Source organism: Ranitomeya imitator, chromosome 7 (genome assembly GCF_032444005.1).
Source record: "Ranitomeya imitator isolate aRanImi1 chromosome 7, aRanImi1.pri, whole genome shotgun sequence".
Lineage (NCBI taxonomy): Eukaryota > Metazoa > Chordata > Amphibia > Anura > Dendrobatidae > Ranitomeya > Ranitomeya imitator.
Genome location: NC_091288.1, coordinates 206516928 through 206543035, shown reverse-complemented (window position 1 = coordinate 206543035; position 26108 = coordinate 206516928). Strand labels below are relative to the sequence as shown.

Here is a 26108-nt window from a genome sequence, read left to right as displayed (position 1 = left end):
GTGGTGGGGGCGGGATTGTGTGTGGTGGGGGCGGGATTATGTGTGGTAATGTGGTGGGGGGGCAGGATTGTGTGTGGTAATGTGGTGGCGGGATTGTGTGTGGTGGGGGGGCGGGATTATGTGTGGTAATGTGGTGGGGGGGCGGGATTATGTGTGGTGATGTGGTGGGGGCGGGATTGTGTGTGGTAATGTGGTGGGGGGTGGGATTGTGTGTGGTGATGTGGTGGGGGGCGGGATTATGTGTGGTAATGTGGGGGGCAGAGCTACTGTGCAGGGGCAGGATTAGCGAGTAATCACGATGCCTCTTTATATATATTTTTATATATATATATATATATATGTATGCGTGTGTATAGGGGCCTATAGACAGAGAAGTAACAGAATGAGTTCATACCTTGGCTTTATTATCTTTCCATCCTAAAACTCCGACCACACTTATGCCCACGATGGAGAAGAGCAGAGCAACAACCAGGAAGCCCCAGAATATCCTAGTGGCAGCTTTCGATCTTCCTTGAGGTCCTCTTTCAGTAGGAGGCTGGAGGAAAATAGATGTATTCAGTGTTGGTCACTTATTGTCCGGTGCTAGCCATGACAGCCGGCACCCATGACGAGTGGCGCGGGCTCGTCTCCTGAGTGCCACCGCTAAAGGGGCTAATACTGGTTCCGACCACAAGAGGGAGCAAAGCAACATTCTGCATAATGTCTACATGTTGAGTGTAGTGAGCTCCCCCTAGTGGTAGCCATCTTAGCAAATTAACAGCTGGTTATTGGTTCCACTTCCGGTCCCTAAAAGCAGAGTAGAGTCCCATAGAAAATAAATGGATCATGGTTGCCTTTTTTCCAGTCAATACTCCATTTAAACAAGTCACTTCTTTACCACGATCCTGGGATTGCTGAGAGTCTCAGCGGTGGGAGAACAGCCAATATCATTTACCTCTGTGAATATACTTAAAATTTGGAGTTATCTCTGATCACGGCTGTTTAACCCCTTTAACAGTTGCTGTCAATATGGAGTACAAACCACCACAGGTTCAAGTCCCCTAAGGGGGACTGAAAAATAAAGTGAAAAGTACCGGTAATTAAAAAAAAAAAGATTATATGTAAAAACAGATCCGTGTGTCATCTATCCATTTTGCAGCGGCTGAGGTTATGGGGCTGAAAAACTTAAGACATGTTTTTTTTTCTGGCTGAAAAACAGATGATTTTTAATCCATAAGTTCGTCTGAACGCGGCCTTACTTTAGTTTTTCATCCTTTTTTTTTCTCTGATCCATTGCTATGAGTCAATGCATAATAATAAAATTTAAAAAAAAAACACGATATGAGGTCTACCTGCTTCAGTTTTTATATACAGATGAGAAAAATAGCAGAAACGAGAGAAAAATGGTTAAATGTAGAAAAAATGGACATGGATGTGTGAATGTAGTCGTAGGGAAATGTCTCTGTACTTGTCCATCATGTCAGAAAACTTTAGCAATTTTTTTATTATCATTGGAACCCTAGAAAATCTCCTTCCCATCCTCCAAATCACTGAACCCTGTTCTTTGCTAATTATTAAATTGGGCTGCCCACCCAAAAAAATGACCAAAAAGAAGGTCCGGGGGGGGCGACAGTATATGGAAATATGTTATAAATGGTTAAATATTTTAAAAATCTAAATTACTAGATATTAAAAAAAAAATATAATGTAATAAATTGGTGGCAAAAAAAAACATAAAAAAAAGTTTGTGAACAGAAGAAATACCAAAAAAACACCCAGGAATTTGCTAATTAGTCCCCCCCTTTTATTATAAGGTCACATGACTGTCCCCGAAATTTGGCCAATAAAGCGCCGGCGCTCTTACCGTTGAGTCTGCGCTCCCCTCCATGCTGTGCTGCGGTCCCAATCTCTGCCAGTCCTTGCAATGTGCAGATTGTGCGTGGTCCAGGGACGGCGAGGGGTGAAGGGCGCGTCCATCAGCACCCGGGCAGCTAGCACCTCCAGAGCCACCTTCTCCGCCAGGCTCCACCTGAGAAACTCGAGAGGCAGGAATCTAACAATGGCCGGGCTGTGATGAGAAACTGGAAGACAAGAAAAGAATGAGCCCCCCTGGAACTGGAGGCAGTGAGATGGAAACACAAACCCGGGCTTTGTACTAAGGGGGGAAAAGGCAAAAAAAAGGCCTTATCGGTGGCAGGATGGAGAGGACGCCAAGTGCACACATTCCTGCCTCTCAGCAAGTCACAAAAGACACAGTGTGCAGGAAAGCGGGGACAGACGGGAAGAAAGACGACTTCAAGGACTAGGACAGACCCTACTGGGCCACCTGCCAGGCGGTAACACAAGGGTCACCTACCGTGAAAGGCGGCCGGATCCGACCTGGACTGACAACTGTGGAGATCTGCGCCCGAGCTCTCCGAGAGGTGATCGTCAGGCCCGTTACTATATCTTGAGTACAGGCTTGGACTGGCCCACAGGAGAGCGGGAGAATCCTCAGGTGGGCTGCTGTGCAGGAGTGGTATATGAAGGGCGGCCAGATCCAACCTGGACTGACAGCTCCGTAGATCGGCGCCCGACCTCTCCGAGAGGTGAATGTCAGGCCCGTTACTATATCTTGAGTACAGGCTTGGACTGGCCCACAGGAGAGCGGGAGAATCCTCCAGTGGGCCTCTGTGCAGGAGTGGTATATGAAGGGCGGCCAGATCCAACCTGGACTGACAGCTGCGGAGATCGGCGCCCGACCTCTCCGAGAGGTGATCGTCAGGCCCGTTACTATATCTTGAGTACAGGCTTGGACTGGCCCACAGGAGAGCGGGAGAATCCTCAGGTGGGCTGCTGTGCAGGAGTGGTATATGAAGGGCGGCCAGATCCAACCTGGACTGACAGCTCCGTAGATCGGCGCCCGACCTCTCCGAGAGGTGAATGTCAGGCCCGTTACTATATCTTGAGTACAGGCTTGGACTGGCCCACAGGAGAGCGGGAGAATCCTCCGGTGGGCCTCTGTGCAGGAGTGGTATATGAAGGGCGGCCAGATCCAACCTGGATTGACAGCTGCGGAGATCTGCGCCCGACCTCTCCGAGAGGTGAACGTCAGGCCCCTTACTATATCTTGAGTACAGGCTTGGACTGGCCCACAGGAGAGTGGGAGAATCCTCCTGTGGGTCGCTGTGCAGGAGTGGTATATGAGCAGTACTTGGCACAATATACTTGTATCACTCTGTACAGACAATGGCGGCATCGTATTCATGTCACAATCTCCCCAGATCATTGTTATATACATTTGTGATTGAGGATAATGTCACATTCACATGTAGTTAAGTGGCTCCTGGCCTTGGTTACTGGTGGGCCCTTGGCATCTCAGTCTGACACTGTCTTGAGACATAGGATAAAGCAAATCCTTGTGGCTGCCCATCACACCTAACATGACGCTACTTCAGGTTTTCCTAGTCAGGCTCTACCCAAGTACCCAATCTGACCCGCACCCACTTCCTGTAGATATAGACCTGCCTTCACTTCCTGTAGAGATATAGACCCACCACTTCCTATAGAGAAAAAAGACCCGCACGCACTTCCAGTAGAGATATAGTCCCGCCTGCACTTCCTGTATAGTCCCGCCCCACTTCCCTATAGATATAGACCCACCTCGTCCTGTAGAGAGACCAAGACCTGCCCGTACTTCCTGTAGAGACATAGACCTGCTCCCACTTCCTGTAAATATAGACCCGCCTCCTCTTCCTGTAAATATAGACCTGCCTCCACTTCCTTAAGATATAGACCCGCCTCAACTTCCTGTAGAGATATAGACCCATCCCTACTTCTTGTAGAGATATAGATCCGCCTGCACTTCCTGTAAAGGCCCACCCCCACTTCCTGTAAATATAGATTTGCCTCCACTTCCTGTAGATTTAGATCCGCCCCTACTTCTTGTAGATATAGACCCACCCCCACTTCCTCTATAGCCCCGCCCCCACTTCCTGTAGAGATATAGACCCGCCCCTTTCTGTAGAGATATAGACCCACCCCCACTTTCTGTAGAGATATAGACCCGACTTCACATCCTGTAGAGATATAGACCCACCACTTCCTGGAGAGAGACCAAGACCTGCCTGCACTTCCTGTAGAGATATAGACCCGCCACCACTAACTGTAGAGATATAGACCCACCCCACTTCCTGTAGAAATATAGACCCGCCCAGACTTCCTGTAGAGATATAGACCCGCCCCCACTTCCTGTATAGACTCGCCATAACTTCCTGTAGATAGACCCACTTCCTCTAGAGACCAAGACATGCCCGCACTTCCTGTAAAGACATAGTCCCGCCCCCACTTCCTGTTGATATAAACCCACCCCCATTTCCTGTAGAGATATAGAGCCACCCTCTCTTCCTGTAGATATATAAACCCGCCCCCACTTCTTGTAGCGATATAGACATGCCTCCACTTCCTGTTGATGAAGACCCGCCCCCATTTCCTGTATATAGACCCACCCCTAGTTCCTATACAGCTATAGACCAAACCCCAGTTCCTGTACAGCTATAGACCCACCCCTACATCTTATATAGACCCGCCCCACTTCCTGTACAGATTATAGACCTGCCCCCACTTCCTGTACAGATATAGCCTCCCCCCACACACTTCCTGCAGATATATAGACCCGCCCCCTCTTCCTGTACAGCCATAGACCTGCCCATACATCTTGTAGATATAGAGCAGCCCCCACTTCCTGTAGATATATATTTCTCTTCTCTGCTGCTAAAGAAGGATTACACTTGACAACAGGCAGTGGACAGCAGGTTGGGACACATCTAGTAGTAGATGATGCTCTGTACAGATTTTTTTTTGGGGGGTGATAGGTTAATATTTATAATTTAATTGATTTCCCGATTTGTTTATTTACCACATTATCAAAGGTCTGGAAATACAAAGACTAATTATTGAAAGTGATCACTAACCCTTCACCCATCTCCTCTGTCCCACAGTCACACTTGCAGGTGAAGACAGAGGCAGCAGAATGGCAGCTCCTACAGCCTCAGCAGAGAGAACTACATTTCCTATGACATCCAGCAGAACAGCACATGCTCACGCTAAGCATACTCACTCTATGCACGCTCACACGATGCACACTCACACAATGCATGCTCACTCTATGCACACTCACACAATGCATGATCACTCTATACACTCACATTATGCACGCACACACAATGCATGCTCACTCTATGCACGCTCACACGATGCACTCACACAATGCATGCTCACTCTATGCACACTCACACAATGCATGCTCACTCTATGCACGCACACACAATGCATGCTCACTCTATGCACGTTCACACGATGCACACTCACACAATGCATGCTCACTCTATGCACGCACACACAATGCATGCTCACTCTATGCACGTTCACACGATGCACACTCACACAATGCATGCTCACTCTATGCACGCACACACAATGCATGCTCACTCTATGCACGCACACACAATGCATGCTCACTCTATGCACGCACACACAATGCATGCTCACTCTATGCATGCGCACACAATGCACACACACAATGCATGCTCACTCTATGCACTCACACAATGCATGCTCACTCTATGCACACACACAATGCATGCTCACTCTATGCACGCACACACAATGCATGCTCACTCTATGCACGCACACACAATGCATGCTCACTCTATGCATGCGCACACAATGCACACACACAATGCATGCTCACTCTATGCACTCACACAATGCATGCTCACTCTATGCACACACACAATGCATGCTCACTATGCACGCACACACAATGCATGCTCACTCTATGCACGCTCACACAATGCACACACAATGCATGCTCACTCTATGCACGCACACACAATGCATGCTCACTCTATGCACGCACACACAATGCATGCTCACTCTATGCACGCACACACAATGCATGCTCACTCTATGCACGCACACACAATGCATGCTCACTCTATGCATGCGCACACAATGCACACACACAATGCATGCTCACTCTATGCACTCACACAATGCATGCTCACTCTATGCACGCACACACAATGCATGCTCACTCTATGCACGCACACACAATGCATGCTCCCTCTATGCACGCACACACAATGCATGCTCACTCTATGCATGCGCACACAATGCACACACACAATGCATGCTCACTCTATGCACTCACACAATGCATGCTCACTCTATGCACACACACAATGCATGCTCACTATGCACGCACACACAATGCATGCTCACTCTATGCACGCTCACACAATGCACACACAATGCATGCTCACTCTATGCACTCACACAATGCATGCTCACTCTATGCACTCACACAATGCATGCTCACTATGCACACTCACTTTATGCACACTCACTTTATGCACACTCTATGCATGCTCAATGTACAGAACAATGTAAATTGTACAAGTTATTTGTATTCTATTTAAAAAGAATATGGTTCCTTTAAATGAGGTGTTTGCGAACATGTGATCCTGCAAACTTAAATTTCTTTATACCCCAAACTTTAGAGGACTGAACTCTTTCTGCTGGCAACATGTGCAAAGCTAGCCCAAAGTATTGGAAGGGTTACCAAAGTATTCCTAATGTGATAGTTCTCACCTCTCTGCTTTTTCCATAGCTCCTTATTATGGAGGGTGATGAACACCTACACCGCAGCTCTGCATTTTGTCACCCCCCCCCCTTCTAAATACAGCTGCAACCATTGTAGAACAGGGGTCCCCAGTTGCCCTACAGGTGGGGACCCCAACCTATCATAAATAGCCCTTACAGCACTAAGAATGCCCCTTGATATTCCGCCTTCAAGGCCAGCTAGGTCCTCCATCAGTCACCAATTTTCCTGTTTGACTGCGGCATCCAGTCACTGGCTATAAGTGACCAAAGTGATTGGCTGCAGCGGTCATGTCTATCTGCAGTGAGCAGGAAGTATGGGGTTGTCTTTCATCGTAGCGGAAGTCCATCGCTATGGATGTGATGGGACCAAAAGCTATAGTATGCGTGTAATCTATCCTGTAAGGGTCTTGTTCCCACCCCCCTTCCCTGCCAAAACAATGAGCTGAAATTGAACGCAGATTCTGTAAAATATTTCAATATTTTATAAAATAAATAATACAGATATAATTTTTCATTCTATGTAAATTCTGCTGCAGTTGATGGAACCGTTCCTTCTGGTGCAAGCGGTCACTGATCAGCAGGAGACAGTGCCGGAAGCAGGTCGGCCACAGAGTCCACGTAGAAGTCCGGGACCAAGGAGAGGGAGCCGTTTTCTTGGTGGGACTTTGCCTCCTCCAGGCTGGAGAATCCGGTCAGGGTCAGGAGTGTTCGGATCCCGCAGGTGGAGCCCATCTGAATGTCTGTGTCCAGGCGATCTCCCACCATCACAGTCCTTGACGGATCCAAGCCACATTCTTTGACTACGCAGTCGTAGAGGAAGGAGTTGGGCTTCCCGATGACCTGGGCTTTGCGATGAGCTGCAGTTTCCACTGCTCGCACCATGCAGCCGGTTCCTAAAAAACAGAAGGACAACTGATAAAAAGTCTGAGCGTTTCTAAAGAAAAGGTGGGTGGATATTCTGCAGCAGTGAGGAGGGGCACTGAGGAGCTGTCAATCAGGCTAAGGTGGGTGGAGGGTCCGCAGCAGGGAGGAGGGGCACTGAGGATCTGTCAATCAGGCTATGGTGGGTGGATATTCAGCAGAAGGGATGAGGGGCACTGAGGAGCTGTCAATCAGGCTAATGTGGGTGGAAATTTCGCAGCAGGGAGAGGGGACACTCAGGAGCTGTCAATCAGGTGGGTGGCTGGAGATTCCGCAGCAGGGAGGAGGGGCACTGAGGAGCTGTCAATCAGGCTAAGGTGGGTGGAGATTCAGCAGAAGGGATGAGGGGCACTGAGGAGTTGTCAATCAGGCTAAGGTGGGTATTCTGCAGCAGGGAGGAGGGGCACTGAGGAGCTGTCAATTGGGCTAAGGTGGGCAGAGATTCAGCAGCAGAAATTAGGGGCACTGAGGAGCTGTCAATCAGGTGGGTGGGTGAAGATTACGCAGCAGGGAAGAGGGGCGCTGAGGAGCTGTAAATCAGGTGGGTGGGTGGAGAGACTGCAGGAGGGAGGAGGGACTCTGAGCTGTCAATTAAGCTAAGGTGGGTGGAGATTATGCAGCAGGGAGGAGGGGCACTGAGGAGCAGTCAATTATGCTAAGGTGGGTGGATATTCTGCAGCAGGGAGGAGGGGCACTGAGGAGCTGTCAATCAGGCTAAGGTGCATGGAGATTCCGCAGCTGGGAGGAGGGACACTGAGGATCTGTCAATCATGCTAGATGGCTGGATATTCTATTCTGCAGCACAGAGGAGCTGTCAATGATGATGGCTGGAGATTCTGCAGCAGAGAGGAGGGGCACTGAGGAGCTGTCCATCAGGATAAGGTGGGTGGGGATTCTGCTTCATGGAGGAGCACTGAGGAGCTGTCAATCATGCTAGATGGCTGGATGTTCTGCAGTAGGGAGGAGGGGCACTGAGGAGCGGTCAATCAGGCAATGTTGACAGATTCAGCAGCTGGAAGGAGGGGCACTGAGGATCTGTCAATCATGCTAGATGGCTGGATATTCTATTCTGCAGCACAGAAGAGCTGTGAATCATGATGGCTGGAGATTCCGCAGCAGAGAGGAGGGGCACTGAGGAGCTGTCCATCAGGATAAGGTGGGTGGAGATTCCGCAGCAGAGAGGAGGGGCACTGAGGAGCTGTCAATCATGCTAGATGGCTGGATATTCTGCAGTAGGGAGGAGGAGCACTGAGGAGCTGTCAATCAGGCAATGTTGACAGATTCAGCAGCTGGGAGGAGGGGCACTGAGCTGTCAATTTGGCTAGTGGGCAGACATTGAGTTTAACTTGTATAAAGGATCATACAGTTATGTTGACACGGATTATCACATTAGGCCAAGATAATGCTGGACGCACATTAGGGACCTCAGACAGATTTCTGAAAATCTCGTCCAGTGAAGGTCGCCATCTTGGATGACAATACCACAATCTAGTGGTCAATCTAGAGAAACCGACGGCTCAGTCTTTATTACAGCCCGGTCTTCGGCTGACGGAATATAGATCTGTTGTTCAACACCAATCCCTATAAGTCAATTAGATCACCAAGCGGGAAAAGATCGAACATATCTGCCATCGGCTCCATCTGTGACGCTGGTTTGAGCCAAGAAAAGGCGCTGCTGATGGATGAACGCACTTTGTCTAAATCGGCCTAAATCTCTAGTGCGTGGCGGCTCACAGGGGTCGTCCTAGACTCATTTTTACCTGAAGATCTGGCCCAGGGCGCTGAGAAATAAACCATTCTCATCAATGTGACTATTGCCATTCCTCCAGTGCTGCCTGTGACTCCCGTAGGCTTCCTCGTGACCGCTGCAGGCAGTCTCCGATAGGCTGCAGCGGTCATGTTCCACCAGAACCAAAAGAGGAAGCAATAAGTCCAGCAATGAACACACAGAGAGATCTGGGCCGTTGTCGGGTGCCGGCTCCGGCCCCGCGGGTGTCGTCTGTGATTGTATGCAAGTGTGAACAGGGTGATATAACCGGACACAGAGACGCCGTCGTGTTTCCATGTGTCACCGGCCACCAGTCATGCACAAGATGTGAAGTAACGAGCCGAGCGACGGTGACACAACAGCGCCCGGACGGGACGGAGACATTTCCTCCTCTGTCACAATCAGTTATTTTATTTTTGTGGTGTGAAAATTCTAAAGCTTGATTAAACTTTACCCAATTCAACACGGCCCAATATCTTTTCAGTGGGAAACTGACACGTCTGACGTAACTGACGGCATTTTTCCATTCAATTGTGGCCAGTGTCAGTCAGACATTGTGACATTTCTATAGCGCCTCGTTTATAAGACCTACGTTAACGGGAAAAGCTGCCCTAGTTACCATAGCAACCAATCCCAGCTTAGTTTTAACAGAAACCTGCCCTAGTTACCATAGCAACCAATCCCAGCTCAGATTTAACAGAACCCTGCTCCAGTAACCCATAGCAACCAATCAAAAATCAGTTTCAAGAGACAACTGTCCTAGTTACCCAGTGCTGCCAATCAGAGCGCAGCTTTCAATTCAGTACAACTATAAGCTGCGCTCTGATAGGTTGCTACGGGAAACAAGGTCAGTCTTTATAAAGGAGGCAGAGCGGCGTCTCCTTCAGTCGCGTCAGGTCAGTACCGGGGATGACGCGTCCTCCCTCCAGCGGCAGGCGGGAGTCGGTGTTGGTGGCGATGAACAGGCAGTCCGGGTCCTGCAGATAGCGGAGCGCCCGCGTCAGTTTCATGTAGCTGAAATGCTCGTCGAAGCCGACCACCACCGCCCGCACATCCGGGTCCTTCTCCAGCGCCGCCCAGTCCTTCATGCCGCCGGTCACCGGCTCCGGGCCGCTCCCCACATGCGGGATCCCCGCCGCCTCCAGCTCCCGGCTCAGCGCCGTGCCACCGATCAGATAGACTTTGCCCTGCAGCCGCGCCTCGTCCCGCAGGTACCGGGCCGTGCAGTACGCGGTGCCGAACACTTCCCCCGGCTCAGCGCCGAAGCCCAGCCGGCCCAGCTTGTCGGCGTACATGGCCCGGGTCTTGGTGCTGTTGTTCGTCAGGTAGAAGACCCGCTTCCCGCTGCTCCGCAGGGCGGTGACCAGCTCCGGGGCCCCCGGCACCGCCTCGTCCCCCCGCCACAGCACCCCGTCACAGTCAAAGAGCACCGTGTCCACCGAGGCCAGGACCCGGCGGGACAGCTCCCCGCTCAGCCGCGAGCACTTGGAGGCCGTCATGTCTTCTCCCTGGTGGAGGCCGGGAGGGACCGGAAGAGGCGGCTCTGAAGAGACCTGTCACCGACTGGGGACGGCGGATCGATGTCTGCCCGATATGTGCACCGTGCGGCCCTGTGTCTGCCGCGATCAGAATGGCGACATCGCACCTGACTGAGAGGTCGTGGGTGGGAAAAGGGGACGTCAGTGGGGAAGAGGGGACGTCAGTGGGGAAGAGGGGGATGAAAGGACGTCAGTGGGGAAGAGGGGGATGAAAGGACGTCAGTGGGGAAGAGGGACGTCAGTGGGGAAGAGGGGGATGAAAGGACGTCAGTGGGGAAGAGGGACGTCAGTGGGGAAGAGGGGGATGAAAGGACGTCAGAGGGGATGAAAGGACGTCAGTGGGGAAGAGGGACGTCAGTGGGGAAGAGGGGGATGAAAGGAAGTCAGAGGGGATGAAAGGAAGTCAGTGGGGAAGAGGGGACAACAGAGGGGATGAAAGGACGTCAGAGGGGATGAAAGGAAGTCAGTGGGGAAGAGGGACGTCAGTGGGGAAGAGGGGGATGAAAGGACGTCAGAGGGGATGAAAGGAAGTCAGTGGGGAAGAGGGGACAACAGAGGGGATGAAAGGACGTCAGTGGGGAAGAGGGACGTCAGTGGGGAAGAGGGGGATGAAAGGACGTCAGAGGGGATGAAAGGAAGTCAGTGGGGAAGAGGGGACAACAGAGGGGATGAAAGGACATCAGTGGGGAAGAGGGGACGTCAGTGGGGAAGAGGGGGATGAAAGGACGTCAGAGGGGATGAAAGGAAGTCAGTGGGGAAGGGGGACGTCAGTTGGGACGAGAGGATGTCAGTGGGGAAGAGGGGACGCCAGTGGGGACGAGAGGACGTCAGTGGGGAAGAGGGGATGAGAGGACGTCAGTGGGGACGGGAATACGCCATTGGGGAAGACAGGGCAAGGGGACGTTGGTGGGGAAGAGGGGACGTCGGTGGGGATGAGAGGACGTTGGTTGGGATGAGCGGGCATCATCGACGAGAGGACGTCGATGGGGATGAGGGGACGAGCGGACATCCATGGGGATGAGGGAAAGTCGGTGTTGGTGAATGAGGGGACGTTGGTAGGGGCAAGGGGGCATCGGTGGCCATGAGTAGATTTTGGGGATTAGGGGACGTCGATGGGGAAGAGAAGAAGTCGGAGGTGGCGCCTGTGGGGTCAAATGAGGGGACGAGCGGACATTGTCCTCACGACGTGCCCTCCTCCCCACCAATCGGATATCCGTGGGGGATGAGGGGACATCGGTGGGGCAAACAAGAGGATGTTGGTAGGGTGGAGGGCACGTCGGCGATGAGCAAATGTTGGGGACCAGGGAACGTCGGTGGGGACGAGCGGACGTCGGGTTGGGACGAATGAGGGGACAAGTGCATGTTGTTGAGGATGAGGGGACAAGCAGACATCCGTGGGGATGAGAGGAAGTCTGTGGGGGCGAATGAGGGGACGTTGGAAGGGGCAATGGCTCATCGGGGGCGATGAGCTGATGTTGGGGATTAGGGGACGTCGATGCGGATGAGAAGACAGGCTTTCAGGCGCCGGTGGGGACACAGGGATGTTCGTGGGGACGTCGGTAGAGATGAGTGGATGTTGATATGGACAAACGGACGTCGATCGGGGCGAACGAGAGGACGTTAGTAAGGGCAAGGGCACATCAGTGGCGGTGAGCAGATGTTGGGGTTGTCAGTAGGGATGAAAGGATTCCGGTGGTGATGAGAGGACGTAGAAAGGAGCGAGCAGACATCCGTGGAGATGAGGGGACGTTGGTAAGGACAAGAGCATGTCTGTGATGAGTCGATGTAAGGATGTTGGTAGGGACAAGCGGGCGTCGGTGGTGCTGAGCAACCAAATTTTTTTGTGATTCGCTTCCTGCAAATCCAGCTGGATACATTTGCCCGTGCAGTTTGCTGTATGAGACTAGACTCTGTTCGTACAGGATGGATACGCTGCCCATTTTCCTTCTGAAAGCTACAGACTGGCATGTTTGGTCAGATGCTCCACCACATAAACTGGTCAGCGCCAATGTCAGCTTATGCTGCATGGATCCACCATGGACTGCAGCCTGCACTACCTGAGATTAGGAGTAATGTCTTCATGTTACTGAAAAATAAACAGTCACCACAATAGTTTATTTCTTGTATTTTGTTTATTTTGTGAAATATAGAAGAAAACCGCGAGCAGTGAATGAAGGGAGCGGAGGAGGACCCAGGATGTCTTCTATCCATACAGATGCGGAGGAGGACCCAGGATGTCTTCTATACATACAGGTGCTGAGGAGTGGAGGAGGACCCAGGATGTCTTCTATCCATACAGATGCGGAGGAGGACCCAGGATGTCTTCTATACATACAGGTGCTGAGGAGTGGAGGAGGACCCAGGATGTCTTCTATCCATACAGATGCGGAGGAGGACCCAGGATGTCTTCTATCCATACAGTTGCTGAGGAGTGGAGGAGGACCCAGGATGTCTTCTATCCATACAGATGCGGAGGAGGACCCAGGATGTCTTCTATCCACACAGATGCGGAGGAGGACCCAGGATGTCTTCTATCCATACAGATGCAGAGGAGTGGAGGAGGACCCAGGATGTCTTCTATCCATACAGATGCGGAGGAGGACCCAGGATGTCTTCTATCCATACAGGTGCTTAGGAGCGGAGGAGGACCCAGGATGTCTCCTATACATACAGATGCTGAGGAGGACCCAGGATGTCTTCTATCCATACAGATGCGGAGGAGGACCCAGGATGTCTTCTATCCATACAGATGCGGAGGAGGACCCAGGATGTCTTCTATCCATACAGATGCGGAGGAGGACCCAGGATGTCTTCTATCCATACAGTTGCTGAGGAGTGGAGGAGGACCCAGGATGTCTTCTATACATACAGATGCGGAGGAGGACCCAGGATGTCTTCTATCCATACAGATGCGGAGGAGGACCCAGGATGTCTTCTATCCATACAGGTGCTTAGGAGCGGAGGAGGACCCAGGACGTCTTCTATACATACAGATGCTGAGGAGCGGAGGAGGACCCAGGATGTCTTCTAGACATACAGGTGCTGAGGAGCGGGCCAGAGAAAAGCTGTAAGGAAAGGAGGATACAAAGGAACGAGTTCAGATCTTCTGGTTCTGCTTTTTTAGAATACATTTCTTACAACACCACAAAGCAGGATTCTGGTCTCCTGGAAGAGTCCAGACTAAAATATCCCAATCCATGGACCATGGTGCTTGATGCTGTAAGGCTGGACATGACATGAGGAGCTGTAGGCCGACTGCTCGTGCGACCTCCAGCGATCTCTCCAGACTCTTCCTTAGGTCGCAGTCAGAGGTCCGTATAAATCGGACCACAATGCAGAGACTGGCCGGCGGCTCTGCCCACCCGAGTGCGACAACTTCATATATTTCTATACAGCTGTCGTGCTCAGGTTGGGAGACCCGTGACCAGTCCATACATTGCCGTCCGATATCTACGGCCATCTGAGGATTTTAATAAAGGGTCAATTTCAGTTTCATGTTTTAACAAGCAGCTTGCAATTTTAACCATTACTGAACCAAAGACCACCCCTTTATATCCTATCTATTGCTCGTTATCCTGAGACATGTTCGGGGGGGATAGACCTTTGGATGCCGCAGCGTGTCACACTGGTATCCTGTAATAGCGCCGTGTGGTGTCATTTTGTTCCTTCTGCCATATGTGTCTCCCCATTTACTGTACAACTCATTTTTATTATGTTCTCTGTGTATATATCTTTCTTTCTTAATAAAACCTGTTGTTTGGTAGTCTACCTTTTTTAATGCCCAGGATGCAGGGAGATTTGTCTCCTGCGTCAATTCCTGGCCAAAGTCACGCAAGTCCCTTCTTCTGATAATTGTTGGCGGTGCGTACACACTGATTTACCAATTACTACCGATTCAGGACATAATGGGGAATCAAATTTGTGAAGATGGCATCGCCCCTTTAAGTGGTATTCTGGCTCTGATCAGTTCCACATAAAACATAACTAGGGGTTCGTGACATCACACCTCCTGATACCTGCCAGGTTAGATATGCGGTAAGCATGTGTCGTCCTGTCCTACACACCATGACGCCTTCTGTACGGGTTTACCTGAAGCAACAGAACTGTTGATCGGCTCGTTATACATTTTGAGGAACTTTTCTGGTGTGAGAAACGTCTCGGAGCGAATAAGGAAGTCGATGTTCTCTTCTCTGACCAGCAGTTCGGGCGCCAAGTCGTGCACATTTCCTCCCAGACCTTTGCTGCCAGGCTGCACAAATATATGCATTCAGCTATAAGAAAAGCTTTACCATAAGTCTAGAATGTCAGCATCCAATATATTACGGCCTATAATCGCTGTCCTATACGCCTTCACCTAAGTAGTTCATTTCCTAAGTACAAAGTTAAGAAACTTCGATTTTCTACCGTTTTGCCGCTGCAGATTGTGAAGTCCTTTACCTAACCGCGTGCTTTTGCAAAACTGATATGAATGGATCAGAGGTCCTGCGCCCGACTGTCTGCTCTTCCCTCCCTTCACCCAGTGTTAGAGGTTGCAGCGGAAAGATAGGCGTATACAGATGTGCAGTGGACAGGGGAGAAAGTATCTAAAGTCTTATGGAGAGTAGAGAAAAAATGCTACAGACGAGGTAGAAAAGTAAATAATTGCTGATATGAGCAGTTTGGAAAGACCTGACTAGCCCCCGGGTAAATTTGCCAGCCCTCGCCAACTGAATAACTGGCTTTCTCAGAAGAGACCTCAATGGTGATGGGCGGGGATAAGCCGGCCAGGGGGTCCACATTGGAATAGTCCGATCTTATCCTGTGTGGTCCACATTTTTTCAAACTGATTTCTCCGAAATAACGACCAAAATGAGCTAATACTCTGCGAGTGGATAAAATCAGCGTTTTGGTTTTTTTTTCGCTACGGGTGAACTTACACTTAGTATCTGAGACAAGAACACTCCTAACTTCAACATAAGAGTGAGACATTCTTCCACCACGGTCTCCGACAGTCCAGACCCAACGTCACCCAAGTACTGCGTGGGCAGCGTCACGGTGTGGAAATACCACTGCGGAAGCAGCCTGCTCCGGATGTTGTGCGAGATCACAAGGATTCTGATGTCCTGCAGAAGTGAGCTAGAAAATATGGATGGGTTATGTGCGGACGCAGTAAATTGCGAGGATCAGACCTGCACGTAGTGTTACATAACTATTCCAGATGTTCTAGAAAACACGTAATTCGGTATTGGTTCTCAAAAAAAATAAATAATAAAGTCGTACTTTGGACCCTGGATCTGGATGAGGTCTTGATTTATCCCAGAGAGGATTTCGGAAGAAGCCTACGGAAGCAGTGAACAGGGAGACATTAACAACACACAGGACAGTTACTGAGGGCTTCATAGGAGATCACACTGTAGAATTGAAGGGGTTATTTCCCATCGTCATAAATTGGTATTGTCAGATAGTGCTTGCAAAAACAAGCACTTTTCCAATTTACTGCTTATTAAAATTTGCAGCCGTTCTTAAGATATTAGCACTTTTCTTTTGTTTACATCTCGTTGCCTAGGAGACCGACCACTTGGTCTCCAAGGCAACAAGATGAAAAGAAAAATATTAATATCTCACGAATGGCTGGAAATGTTAACAGGTAGTAAATTGCAAAGTTGTTTGTTTTTACAAGCGCTATCTAACTATATCCATTTATAAGTGAAAAAAAAATAAAGGAAAAATGTTTTGAAAAAAATTATATAAAAAAACGAGGTTTTGAGTCAATCCTGCTTTTCTTAGTTCAAAAATAATAATAATATAAAAGTAATCATATTTGGTATTGGACATAGGTACCCCAAAATGGTACCAAGAAAAAAAAAAAAAAGTTGCGGCTCTTGGAAGAAAGGGAGGAAAAAACAAAAGTGCAGAAAAGAGAAAAGGTCACGTCACAAAGGGGTTAAAAGGCATAGATGCAGGTGCAAAATTTGTGACATTTTCTGGTTTAAAGATTAATAAATCGGTCTATAAAGTATTTGGTCATACCCCTCTTGGACTTTACACCTATTTTTTCACCATTGGCAGGAACGCTATAAAAATAATTATCAGTTTGCAACTTTTTAGGACCAAAAACTGTCAAAAAAGTTCAATGTGTAGTGGTCAGGAATGGTACTGCAATGTCCCCCCCATTCACTTGGGGAGGACCCCACCTTCCTGATATTAATTACTTATGAAAATATATCTGAAGGTCCTGGAACACCCCTTTAATTCCCAGTCCACATTCCCATTTCATAGCACTAACCTCAATCATATGAATGACACAGCCGGGGTAGAGCAGCAGTAATCCGGAGATGGATTCTCCCAGGTTGGATTTTATCAGTCGATGAAATAATCTTTCGCAATGATCTGTGTGTGCAGAGAAGAAGAAATCATCATCATCGTCATCAATCCATATGTTATATTTTTTAATATGAGAAATCTTGTGATAATAAGACATGGAATTTAAAAGTAAGTACACCAGCTTCCTTAGGTCTAAGATCTATTTAATAATGTGCAGTTGGTATTGTGAAATCTGGTAAAAGATCTGCTTTAAAAAATAATAATAAAAAAATATGCCCTGGAAAACCCCTTTAAATATGGACCCCCTGCATATTTTTTATTTTATTTTAATGGATCGGGGGATAAAAAAAAAAGTTTTGCAATCGGGTTTCATTAAAGGGAACCTGACGACCGGCTTAGTCAATTCAGTCAGGTGTGTTTTACGCTGAAATCCTGCGCTGTTTCAGAGAAAAAATATTAAAGGGGCAGTTTAGGACCACGCCGCTCAGACGGCTTCTCCCCACTCCCCTCGAGTCACGGGTTTGTCATGATGGCCGCGGTGGCTTCAACAGTAATCGCCTGTCACATTCCCTTTAAGAAAAATTGCACCGTTTGGCTTTTACAGACTTTTTGTTTCCTAGGCTGCAGAATGAGTTAACTGAGACTATATCAGTGAGCTCTTTTTAACGATTTACAAGAGGGTTTGGAACTCATCTTTTTTTCTGCACACTTTCGAGAATTCTTTAAAGTTGAATTTGCAGTGAAAGAAAGAGCCTGTAAACGCAAAACGGTGCAAAAATATTAATAAAACCCAATTGGAACGAAATTCTGCAGCCCAAAATACCTGCAATTATGTAAGGAAAAAAAATGTTTTCAAAGTTTGTGGTTCTTGCGCAGCAGTTACCTGGTATATCCCTGCGATGCGCTTGCCCCGGAGTTATCCTCGCCACGTAGATCATTCGATGAGTTATTGACTTCTGCAGAAAGTACACCACAAAGAGATTAGAAATGGCTACTGCGACGACCGGCGCGCGCCTCTGATTTTGCTCCCCCAGGTCTTTTTAGTTTCAGGCAGAGGTTTGCTGTATGAGTATTCGGGTGGTTCAGTGCCCATTATGGCCACTAAACACCTGAGCTCTTTGCACCCAGGACTGGCTCTGTGGAGATGTCTCCTGACACTCTCATCTCAGCTATACTGTACACTCGACTCTGCTGCTCCCAGGCGCCTGTGCTCTTACCCAGATAAACAGATTAACAATTCGAATAATAAAGGGGGTGATATAAACGCTGCTGGGAATGACGGGCGGACAATGTCGCCACAAGAATTTATGAAATGAAAAAGGATGATGTGTTCCAACATCGGACAGACGTGTTCCTCAGGCCAGAAATCGATCCACCGCTGCGCCTTATTCTTCTGTTTAGCTCATTGTCCTCCTACTCAATGCTGCTGTTCCAAGATGCCTCGCTGCACACTCTGCTCTGCTATTCCATCGTTTCGGCCTGCATATCCAACTGCACTGTTCAACACCGCTCCAAGCGTCCACCTGCATATCCAGCTCTGCTGTATCACGCTGCACCACGTGCCGACCTGCATATCCAGCTCCGCTATTCCAGGTGCTAGCTAGCATATCCAGCTCTGCTGTATCACGCTGCACCACGTGCCGACCTGCATATTCAGCTCAGCTATTCCAGGTGCTAACTAGCATATCCAGCTCTGCTGTTCCATGCCATTCAAGTGCTGACCAACATATCCAAATCTGCTGTTCTACACTGCTCCAGTGCTGACCTACATATACAGCTCTATTGTTCTACACTGCTCCAGTACTGACTGCATATCCAAATCTGCTGTTCCATGCTGGTCCAGGTACTTACCCACATATCCAGCTCTGCTGTTCCACGTCACTCCGCTGCTAATCAGTATATCCAACTCTGCTGTTCCACGCTGCTCCAATGCTGACCTGCATATCCAACTCTGCTGTTCCGCACTGCTCCAGTGCTGACCTACATATCCAACTCTGCTGTTCCGCACGGCTCCAATGCTGACCTACATGTCCAACTCTGCTGTTCCACACTGCTCCAATGCTGACCTACATGTCCAACTCTGCTGTTCCACACTGCTCCAATGCTGACCTGCACATCCACCTCTGCTATTCCACACTGCTCCAGTGGCAACCTGCACATCCAGCTCTACTATTCCACACTGCTCCAGTGGCAACCTGCATATCCACCTCTGCTATTCCACACTGCTACAGTGACGACCGGCACATCCAGCTCTGCTATTCCACACTGCTCCAGTAGTGACCTGCACATCCAGCTCTGCTATTCCACACTGCTCCAGTGGTGACCTGCACATCTAGCTCTGCTATTCCACACTGCTCCAGTAGTGACCTGCACATCCAGCTCTGCTATTCCACACTGCTCCAGTGGTGACCTGCACATCTAGCTCTGCTATTCCACACTGCTCCAGTGGCAACCTGCACATCCAGCTTTACTATTCCACACTGCTCCAGTGGCAACCTGCATATCCACCTCTGCTATTCCACACTGCTACAGTGACGACCGGCACATCCAGCTCTGCTATTCCACACTGCTCCAGTAGTGACCTGCACATCCAGCTCTGCTATTCCACACTGCTCCAGTGGCAACCTGCACATCCAGCTCTACTATTCCACACTGCTCCAGTGGCAACCTGCATATCCACCTCTGCTATTCCACACTGCTCCAGTGGCGACCTGCATATCTAGCTCTTTTATTCCACACTGCTCCAGTGGCGACCTGCACATCCACCTCTGCTATTCCACACTGCTCCAGTGGAAACCTGCATATCCAGCTCTGCTATTCCATACTGCTCCTGTGGTGACCTGCACATCCACATCTGCTATTCCACACTGCTCCAGTGGCGACCTGGACATCCAGCTCTACTATTCCACACTGCTCCAGTGGAAACCTGCATATCCAGCTCTGCTATTCCACACTGCTCCAGTGGCGACCTGCATATCCAGCTCTGCTATTCCACACTGCTCCAGTGGCGACCTGCATATCCAGCTCTGCTATTCCACACAGCTCCTGTGGCGACTTGCACATCCACCTCTGCTATTCCACACAGCTCCAGCGGCGACCTGCACATCCACCTCTGCTATTCCACACTGCTCCAGTGGCGACCTGCACATCCAGCTCTGCAATTCCACACTGCTCCAGTGGTGACCTGCACTTCCAGCTCTGCTATTCCACACTGCTCCAATGGCGACCTGCACATCCACCTCTGCTATTCCACACTGCTCCAGTGGCGACCTGCACATCCAGCTCTGCTATTCCACACTGCTCCAGTAGTGACCTGCACATCCACCTCTGCTATTCCACACAGCTCCAGTAGTGACCTGCACATCCAGCTCTGCTATTCCACACTGCTCCAGTGGCGACCTGCACATCCACCTCTGCTATTCCACACAGCTCCAGTAGTGACCTGCACATCCAGCTCTCCTATTCCACACTGCTCCAGTGGTGACCTGCACATCCACCTCTACTATTCCACACAGCTCCAGTGGTGACCTGCACATCCACCTCTGCTGTTCCACACTGCTCCAGTGGTGACCTGCACATCCAGCTCTGCTATTCCACACTGCTCCAGTGGTGACCTGCACATCCAGCTCTGCTATTCCACACAGCTCCAGTAGTGAACTGCACATCCAGCTCTGCTATTCCACACTGCTCCAGTGGTGACCTGCACATCCAGCTCTGCTATTCCACACAGCTCCAGTAGTGACCTGCACATCCAGCTCTGCTATTCCACACTGCTCCAGTGGTGACCTGCACATCCAGCTCTGTAATTCCACACTGCTCCAGTGGTGACCTGCACATCCACCTCTGCTATTCCACACAGCTCCAGTAGTGACCTGCACATCCAGCTCTCCTATTCCACACTGCTCCAGTGGTGACCTGCACATCTACCTCTGCTATTCCACACAGCTCCAGTGGTGACCTGCACATCCACCTCTGCTATTCCACACAGCTCCAGTAGTGACCTGCACATCCACCTCTGCTATTCCACACTGCTCCAGTGGTGACCTGCACATCCAGCTCTGCTATTCCACACTGTTCCAGTGGTGACCTGCACATCTAGCTCTGCTATTCCACAGTGCTCCAGTGGCGACCTGCACATCCAGCTCTGCTATTCCACACTGATCCAGTGGTGACCTGCACATCTAGCTCTGCTATTCCACACTGCTCCAGTGGCGACCTGCGCATCCACCTCTGCTATTCCACACTGCTCCAGTGGTGACCTGCACATCTAGTCTGCTATTCCACATTGCTCCAGTGGCGACCTGCACATCCACCTCTGCTATTCCACACTGCTCCAGTGGCGACCTGCACATCCAGCTCTGCTATTCCACACTGCTCCAGTGGTGACCTGCACATCCAGCTCTGCTATTCCACACTGCTCCAGTGGTGACCTGCACATCCACCTCTGCTATTCCACACTGCTCCAGTGGTGACCTGCACATCTAGCTCTGCTATTCCACACTGCTCCAGTAGTGACCTGCACATCCAGCTCTGCTATTCCACACTGCTCCAGTGGTGACCTGCACATCTAGCTCTTCTATTCCACACTGCTCCAGTAGTGACCTGCACATCCAGCTCTGCTATTCCACACTGCTCCAGTGGTGACCTGCACATCCACCTCTGCTATTCCACACAGCTCCAGTAGTGACCTGCACATCCAGCTCTGCTATTCCACACTGCTCCAGTGGTGACCTGCACATCCACCTCTGCTATTCCACACTGCTCCAGTGGTGACCTGCACATCTAGCTCTGCTATTCCACACTGCTCCAGTAGTGACCTGCACATCCAGCTCTGCTATTCCACACTGCTCCAGTGGTGACCTGCACATCTAGCTCTTCTATTCCACACTGCTCATGTGGCGACCTGCACATCCACCTCTGCTATTCCACACTGCTCCAGTAGTGACCTGCATATCCAGCTCTACTATTCCACACTGCTCCAGTGGTGACCTGCACATCCAGCTCTGCTATTCCACACTGCTCCAGTAGTGACCTGCACATCCAGCTCTGCTATTCCACACTGCTCCAGTGGTGACCTGCACATCTAGCTCTTCTATTCCACACTGCTCCAGTAGTGACCTGCACATCCAGCTCTGCTATTCCACACTGCTCCAGTGGCGACCTGCACATCCACCTCTGCTATTCCACACAGCTCCAGTAGTGACCTGCACATCCAGCTCTGCTATTCCACACTGCTCCAGTGGTGACCTGCACATCCACCTCTGCTATTCCACACTGCTCCAGTGGTGACCTGCACATCTAGCTCTGCTATTCCACACTGCTCCAGTAGTGACCTGCACATCCAGCTCTGCTATTCCACACTGCTCCAGTGGTGACCTGCACATCTAGCTCTTCTATTCCACACTGCTCATGTGGCGACCTGCACATCCACCTCTGCTATTCCACACTGCTCCAGTAGTGACCTGCATATCCAGCTCTACTATTCCACACTGCTCCAGTGGTGACCTGCACATCCAGCTCTGCTATTCCACACTGCTCCAGTAGTGACCTGCACATCCAGCTCTGCTATTTCACACAGCTCCAGTAGTGACCTGCACATCCAGCTCTGCTATTCCACACAGCTCCAGTGGCGACCTGCACATCCAGCTCTGCTATTCCACACTGCTCCAGTGGTGACCTGCACATCCAGCTCTGTTATTCCACACTGCTCCAGTAGTGACCTGCACATCCACCTCTGCTATTCCACACTGCTCCAGTAGTGACCTGCACATCTAGCTCTGCTATTCCACACTGCTCCAGTAGTGACCTGCACATCCACCTCTGCTATTCCACACAGCTCCAGTAGTGACCTGCATATCCACCTCTGCTATTCCACACTGCTCCAGTAGTGACCTGCATATCCACCTCTGCTATTCCACACTGCTCCAGTAGTGACCTGCACATCCAGCTCTGCTATTCAACACTGCTCCAGTACTGACCTGCACATCCAGCTCTGCTATTCCACACTGCTCCAGTAGTGACCTGCACATCCAGCTCTACTATTCCACACAGCTCCAGTAGTGACCTGCACATCCAGCTCTACTATTCCACACTGCTCCAGTGGAAACCTGCATATCCAGCTCTGCTATTCCACACTGCTCCAGTGGCGACCTGCACATCCAGCTCTACTATTCCACACTGCTCCAGTGGAAACCTGCATATCCAGCTCTGCTATTCCACACTGCTCCAGTGGCGACCTGCATATCCAGCTCTGCTATTCCACACTGCTCCAGTGGCGACCTGCATATCCAGCTCTGCTATTCCACACTGCTCCAGTGGCGACCTGCATATCCAGCTCTGCTATTCCACACTGCTCCAGTGGCGACCTGCATATCCAGCTCTACTATTCCACACAGCTCCAGTAGTGACCTGCACATCCAGCTCTGCTATTCCACACAGCTCCAGTGGAAACCTGCATATCCACATCTGCTATTCCACACTGCTCCAGTGGCGACCTGCGCATCCACCTCTGCTATTCCACACTGCTCCAGTGGAAACCTGCATATCCACATCTGCTATTCCACACTGCTCCAGTGGCGACCTGCACATCCAGCTCTACTATTCCACACTGCTCCAGTGGAAACCTGCATATCCAGCTCTGCTATTCCACACTGCTCCAGTGGCGACCTGCATATCCAGCTCTGCTATTCCACACTGCTCCAGTGGCGACCTGCATATCCAGCTCTGCTATTCCACACAGCTCCTGTGGCGACTTGCACATCCACCTCTGCTATTCCACACAGCTCCAGCGGCGACCTGCACATCAACCTCTGCTATTCCACACTGCTCCAGTGGTGACCTGCACTTCCAGCTCTGCTATTCCACACTGCTCCAATGGCGACCTGCACATCCACCTCTGCTATTCCACACTGTTCCAGTGGCGACCTGCGCATCCACCTCTGCTATTCCACACTGCTCCAGTGGCGACCTGCACATCCAGCTCTGCTATTCCACACTGCTCCAGTAGTGACCTGCACATCCACCTCTGCTATTCCACACTGCTCCAGTAGTGACCTGCACATCTAGCTCTGCTATTCCACACAGCTCCAGTAGTGACCTGCACATCCAGCTCTGCTATTCCACACAGCTCCAGTGGCGACCTGCACATCCACCTCTGCTATTCCACACAGCTCCAGTAGTGACCTGCACATCCAGCTCTGCTATTCCACACTGCTCCAGTAGTGACCTGCACATCCACCTCTGCTATTCCACACAGCTCCAGTAGTGACCTGCACATCCAGCTCTGCTATTCCACACTGCTCCAGTAGTGACCTGCACATCCACCTCTGCTATTCCACACTGCTCCAGTAGTGACCTGCACATCCACCTATGCTATTCCACACAGCTCCAGTAGTGACCTGCACATCCAGCTCTGCTATTCCACACTGCTCCAGTAGTGACCTGCATATCCAGCTCTGCTATTCCACACTGCTCCAGTGGCGACCTGCATATCCAGCTCTGCTATTCCACACAGCTCCTGTGGCGACTTGCACATCCACCTCTGCTATTCCACACAGCTCCAACGGCGACCTGCACATCCACCTCTGCTATTCCACACTGCTCCAGTGGTGACCTGCACTTCCAGCTCTGCTATTCCACACTGCTCCAATGGCGACCTGCACATCCACCTCTGCTATTCCACACTGTTCCAGTGGCGACCTGCGCATCCACCTCTGCTATTCCACACTGCTCCAGTGGCGACCTGCACATCCAGCTCTGCTATTCCACACTGCTCCAGTAGTGACCTGCACATCCACCTCTGCTATTCCACACTGCTCCAGTAGTGACCTGCACATCTAGCTCTGCTATTCCACACAGCTCCAGTAGTGACCTGCACATCCAGCTCTGCTATTCCACACTGCTCCAGTGGTGACCTGCACATCTAGCTCTGCTATTCCACACAGCTCCAGTAGTGACCTGCACATCCAGCTCTGCTATTCCACACTGCTCCAGTGGCGACCTGCACATCCAGCTCTACTATTCCACACAGCTCCAGTAGTGACCTGCACATCCACCTCTGCTATTCCACACAGCTCCAGTAGTGACCTGCACATCCAGCTCTCCTATTCCACACAGCTCCAGTGGTGACCTGCACATCCAGCTCTGCTATTCCACACTGCTCCAGTGGTGACCTGCACATCCAGCTCTGCTATTCCACACAGCTCCAGTAGTGACCTGCACATCCAGCTCTGCTATTCCACACTTCTCCAGTGGTGACCTGCACATCCAGCTCTGCTATTCCACACAGCTCCAGTAGTGACCTGCACATCCAGCTCTGCTATTCCACACTGCTCCAGTGGTGACCTGCACATCCAGCTCTGTAATTCCACACTGCTCCAGTGGCGACCTGCACATCCACCTCTGCTATTCCACACAGCTCCAGTAGTGACCTGCACATCCAGCTCTGCTATTCCACACTGCTCCAGTGGTGACCTGCACATCCACCTCTGCTATTCCACACAGCTCCAGTAGTGACCTGCACATCCAGCTCTGCTATTCCACACTGCTCCAGTGGTGACCTGCACATCCACCTCTGCTATTCCACACAGCTCCAGTGGTGACCTGCACATCCACCTCTGCTATTCCACACTGCTCCAGTAGTGACCTGCACATCCAGCTCTCCTGTTCCACACTGCTCCAGTGGTGACCTGCACATCCACCTCTGCTATTCCACACTGCTCCAGTGGTGACCTACACATCCAGCTCTGCTATTCCACACTGTTCCAGTGGTGACCTGCACATCTAGCTCTGCTATTCCACAGTGCTCCAGTGGCGACCTGCACATCCAGCTCTGCTATTCCACACTGCTCCAGTGGTGACCTGCACATCCAGCTCTGCTATTCCACACTGCTCCAGTGGCGACCTGCGCATCCACCTCTGCTATTCCACACTGCTCCAGTGGTGACCTGCACATC

At 50.6% G+C, this 26108-nt stretch overlaps 3 protein-coding genes across 4 annotated transcripts in view; all 3 read right to left on the bottom strand.

The window, feature by feature from the left end:
• BRICD5 (BRICHOS domain containing 5) overlaps positions 1 to 2048 on the bottom strand; it is a 16668-nt gene extending 14620 nt beyond the window's left edge. The window contains exons 1-2 of the mRNA XM_069734569.1: positions 1844 to 2048; positions 395 to 535 (exon numbers count right to left, since the gene is read on the bottom strand). Coding sequence (XP_069590670.1) covers positions 395 to 535; positions 1844 to 1867 — 165 coding nt within the window. The 5' untranslated portion in view covers positions 1868 to 2048. The remainder of the gene's footprint in view (positions 1 to 394; positions 536 to 1843) is intronic.
• Positions 2049 to 7083: 5035 nt separating this feature from the next.
• On the bottom strand, positions 7084 to 10952 carry PGP (phosphoglycolate phosphatase). Its single transcript, XM_069734567.1, has 2 exons — positions 10218 to 10952; positions 7084 to 7517 (listed from the first exon to the last, which is right to left on the bottom strand). The coding sequence occupies exons 1-2, from the start codon at positions 10810 to 10812 to the stop codon at positions 7192 to 7194; spliced, it is 921 nt and encodes a 306-aa protein (XP_069590668.1). The 5' UTR covers positions 10813 to 10952; the 3' UTR covers positions 7084 to 7191.
• A 2033-nt stretch (positions 10953 to 12985) lies between these two features.
• The window catches only part of LOC138645334 (testis-expressed protein 47-like), a 37981-nt gene continuing 24858 nt past the window's right edge, over positions 12986 to 26108 (bottom strand). The window contains exons 2-7 of one of the 2 annotated variants that reach the window (XM_069734565.1): positions 18038 to 18110; positions 17117 to 17220; positions 16111 to 16169; positions 15768 to 15966; positions 14941 to 15100; positions 12986 to 13916 (exon numbers count right to left, since the gene is read on the bottom strand). In XM_069734565.1, the coding sequence (XP_069590666.1) occupies positions 13879 to 13916; positions 14941 to 15100; positions 15768 to 15966; positions 16111 to 16169; positions 17117 to 17220; positions 18038 to 18110 (633 nt within the window). In that variant the 3' untranslated portion in view covers positions 12986 to 13878. Of the gene's footprint in view, positions 13917 to 14940; positions 15123 to 15767; positions 15967 to 16110; positions 16170 to 17116; positions 17221 to 18037; positions 18111 to 26108 lie in introns of both variants that reach the window. The other variant, XM_069734566.1, reaches the window with a different exon arrangement.

What these genes read in the sequence shown, in the direction of transcription:
- PGP (XM_069734567.1), bottom strand. Translation starts at nt 10,812, where the DNA reads ATGACGGCCTCCAAGTGCTCGCGGCTGAGCGGGGAGCTGTCCCGCCGG. An exon ending in GGGAGGACGCGTCATCCCCG is followed by an intron (nt 7,518 to 10,217) that starts GTACTGACCTGA and finishes TCTGTTTTTTAG; the next exon opens with GAACCGGCTGCATGGTGCGA.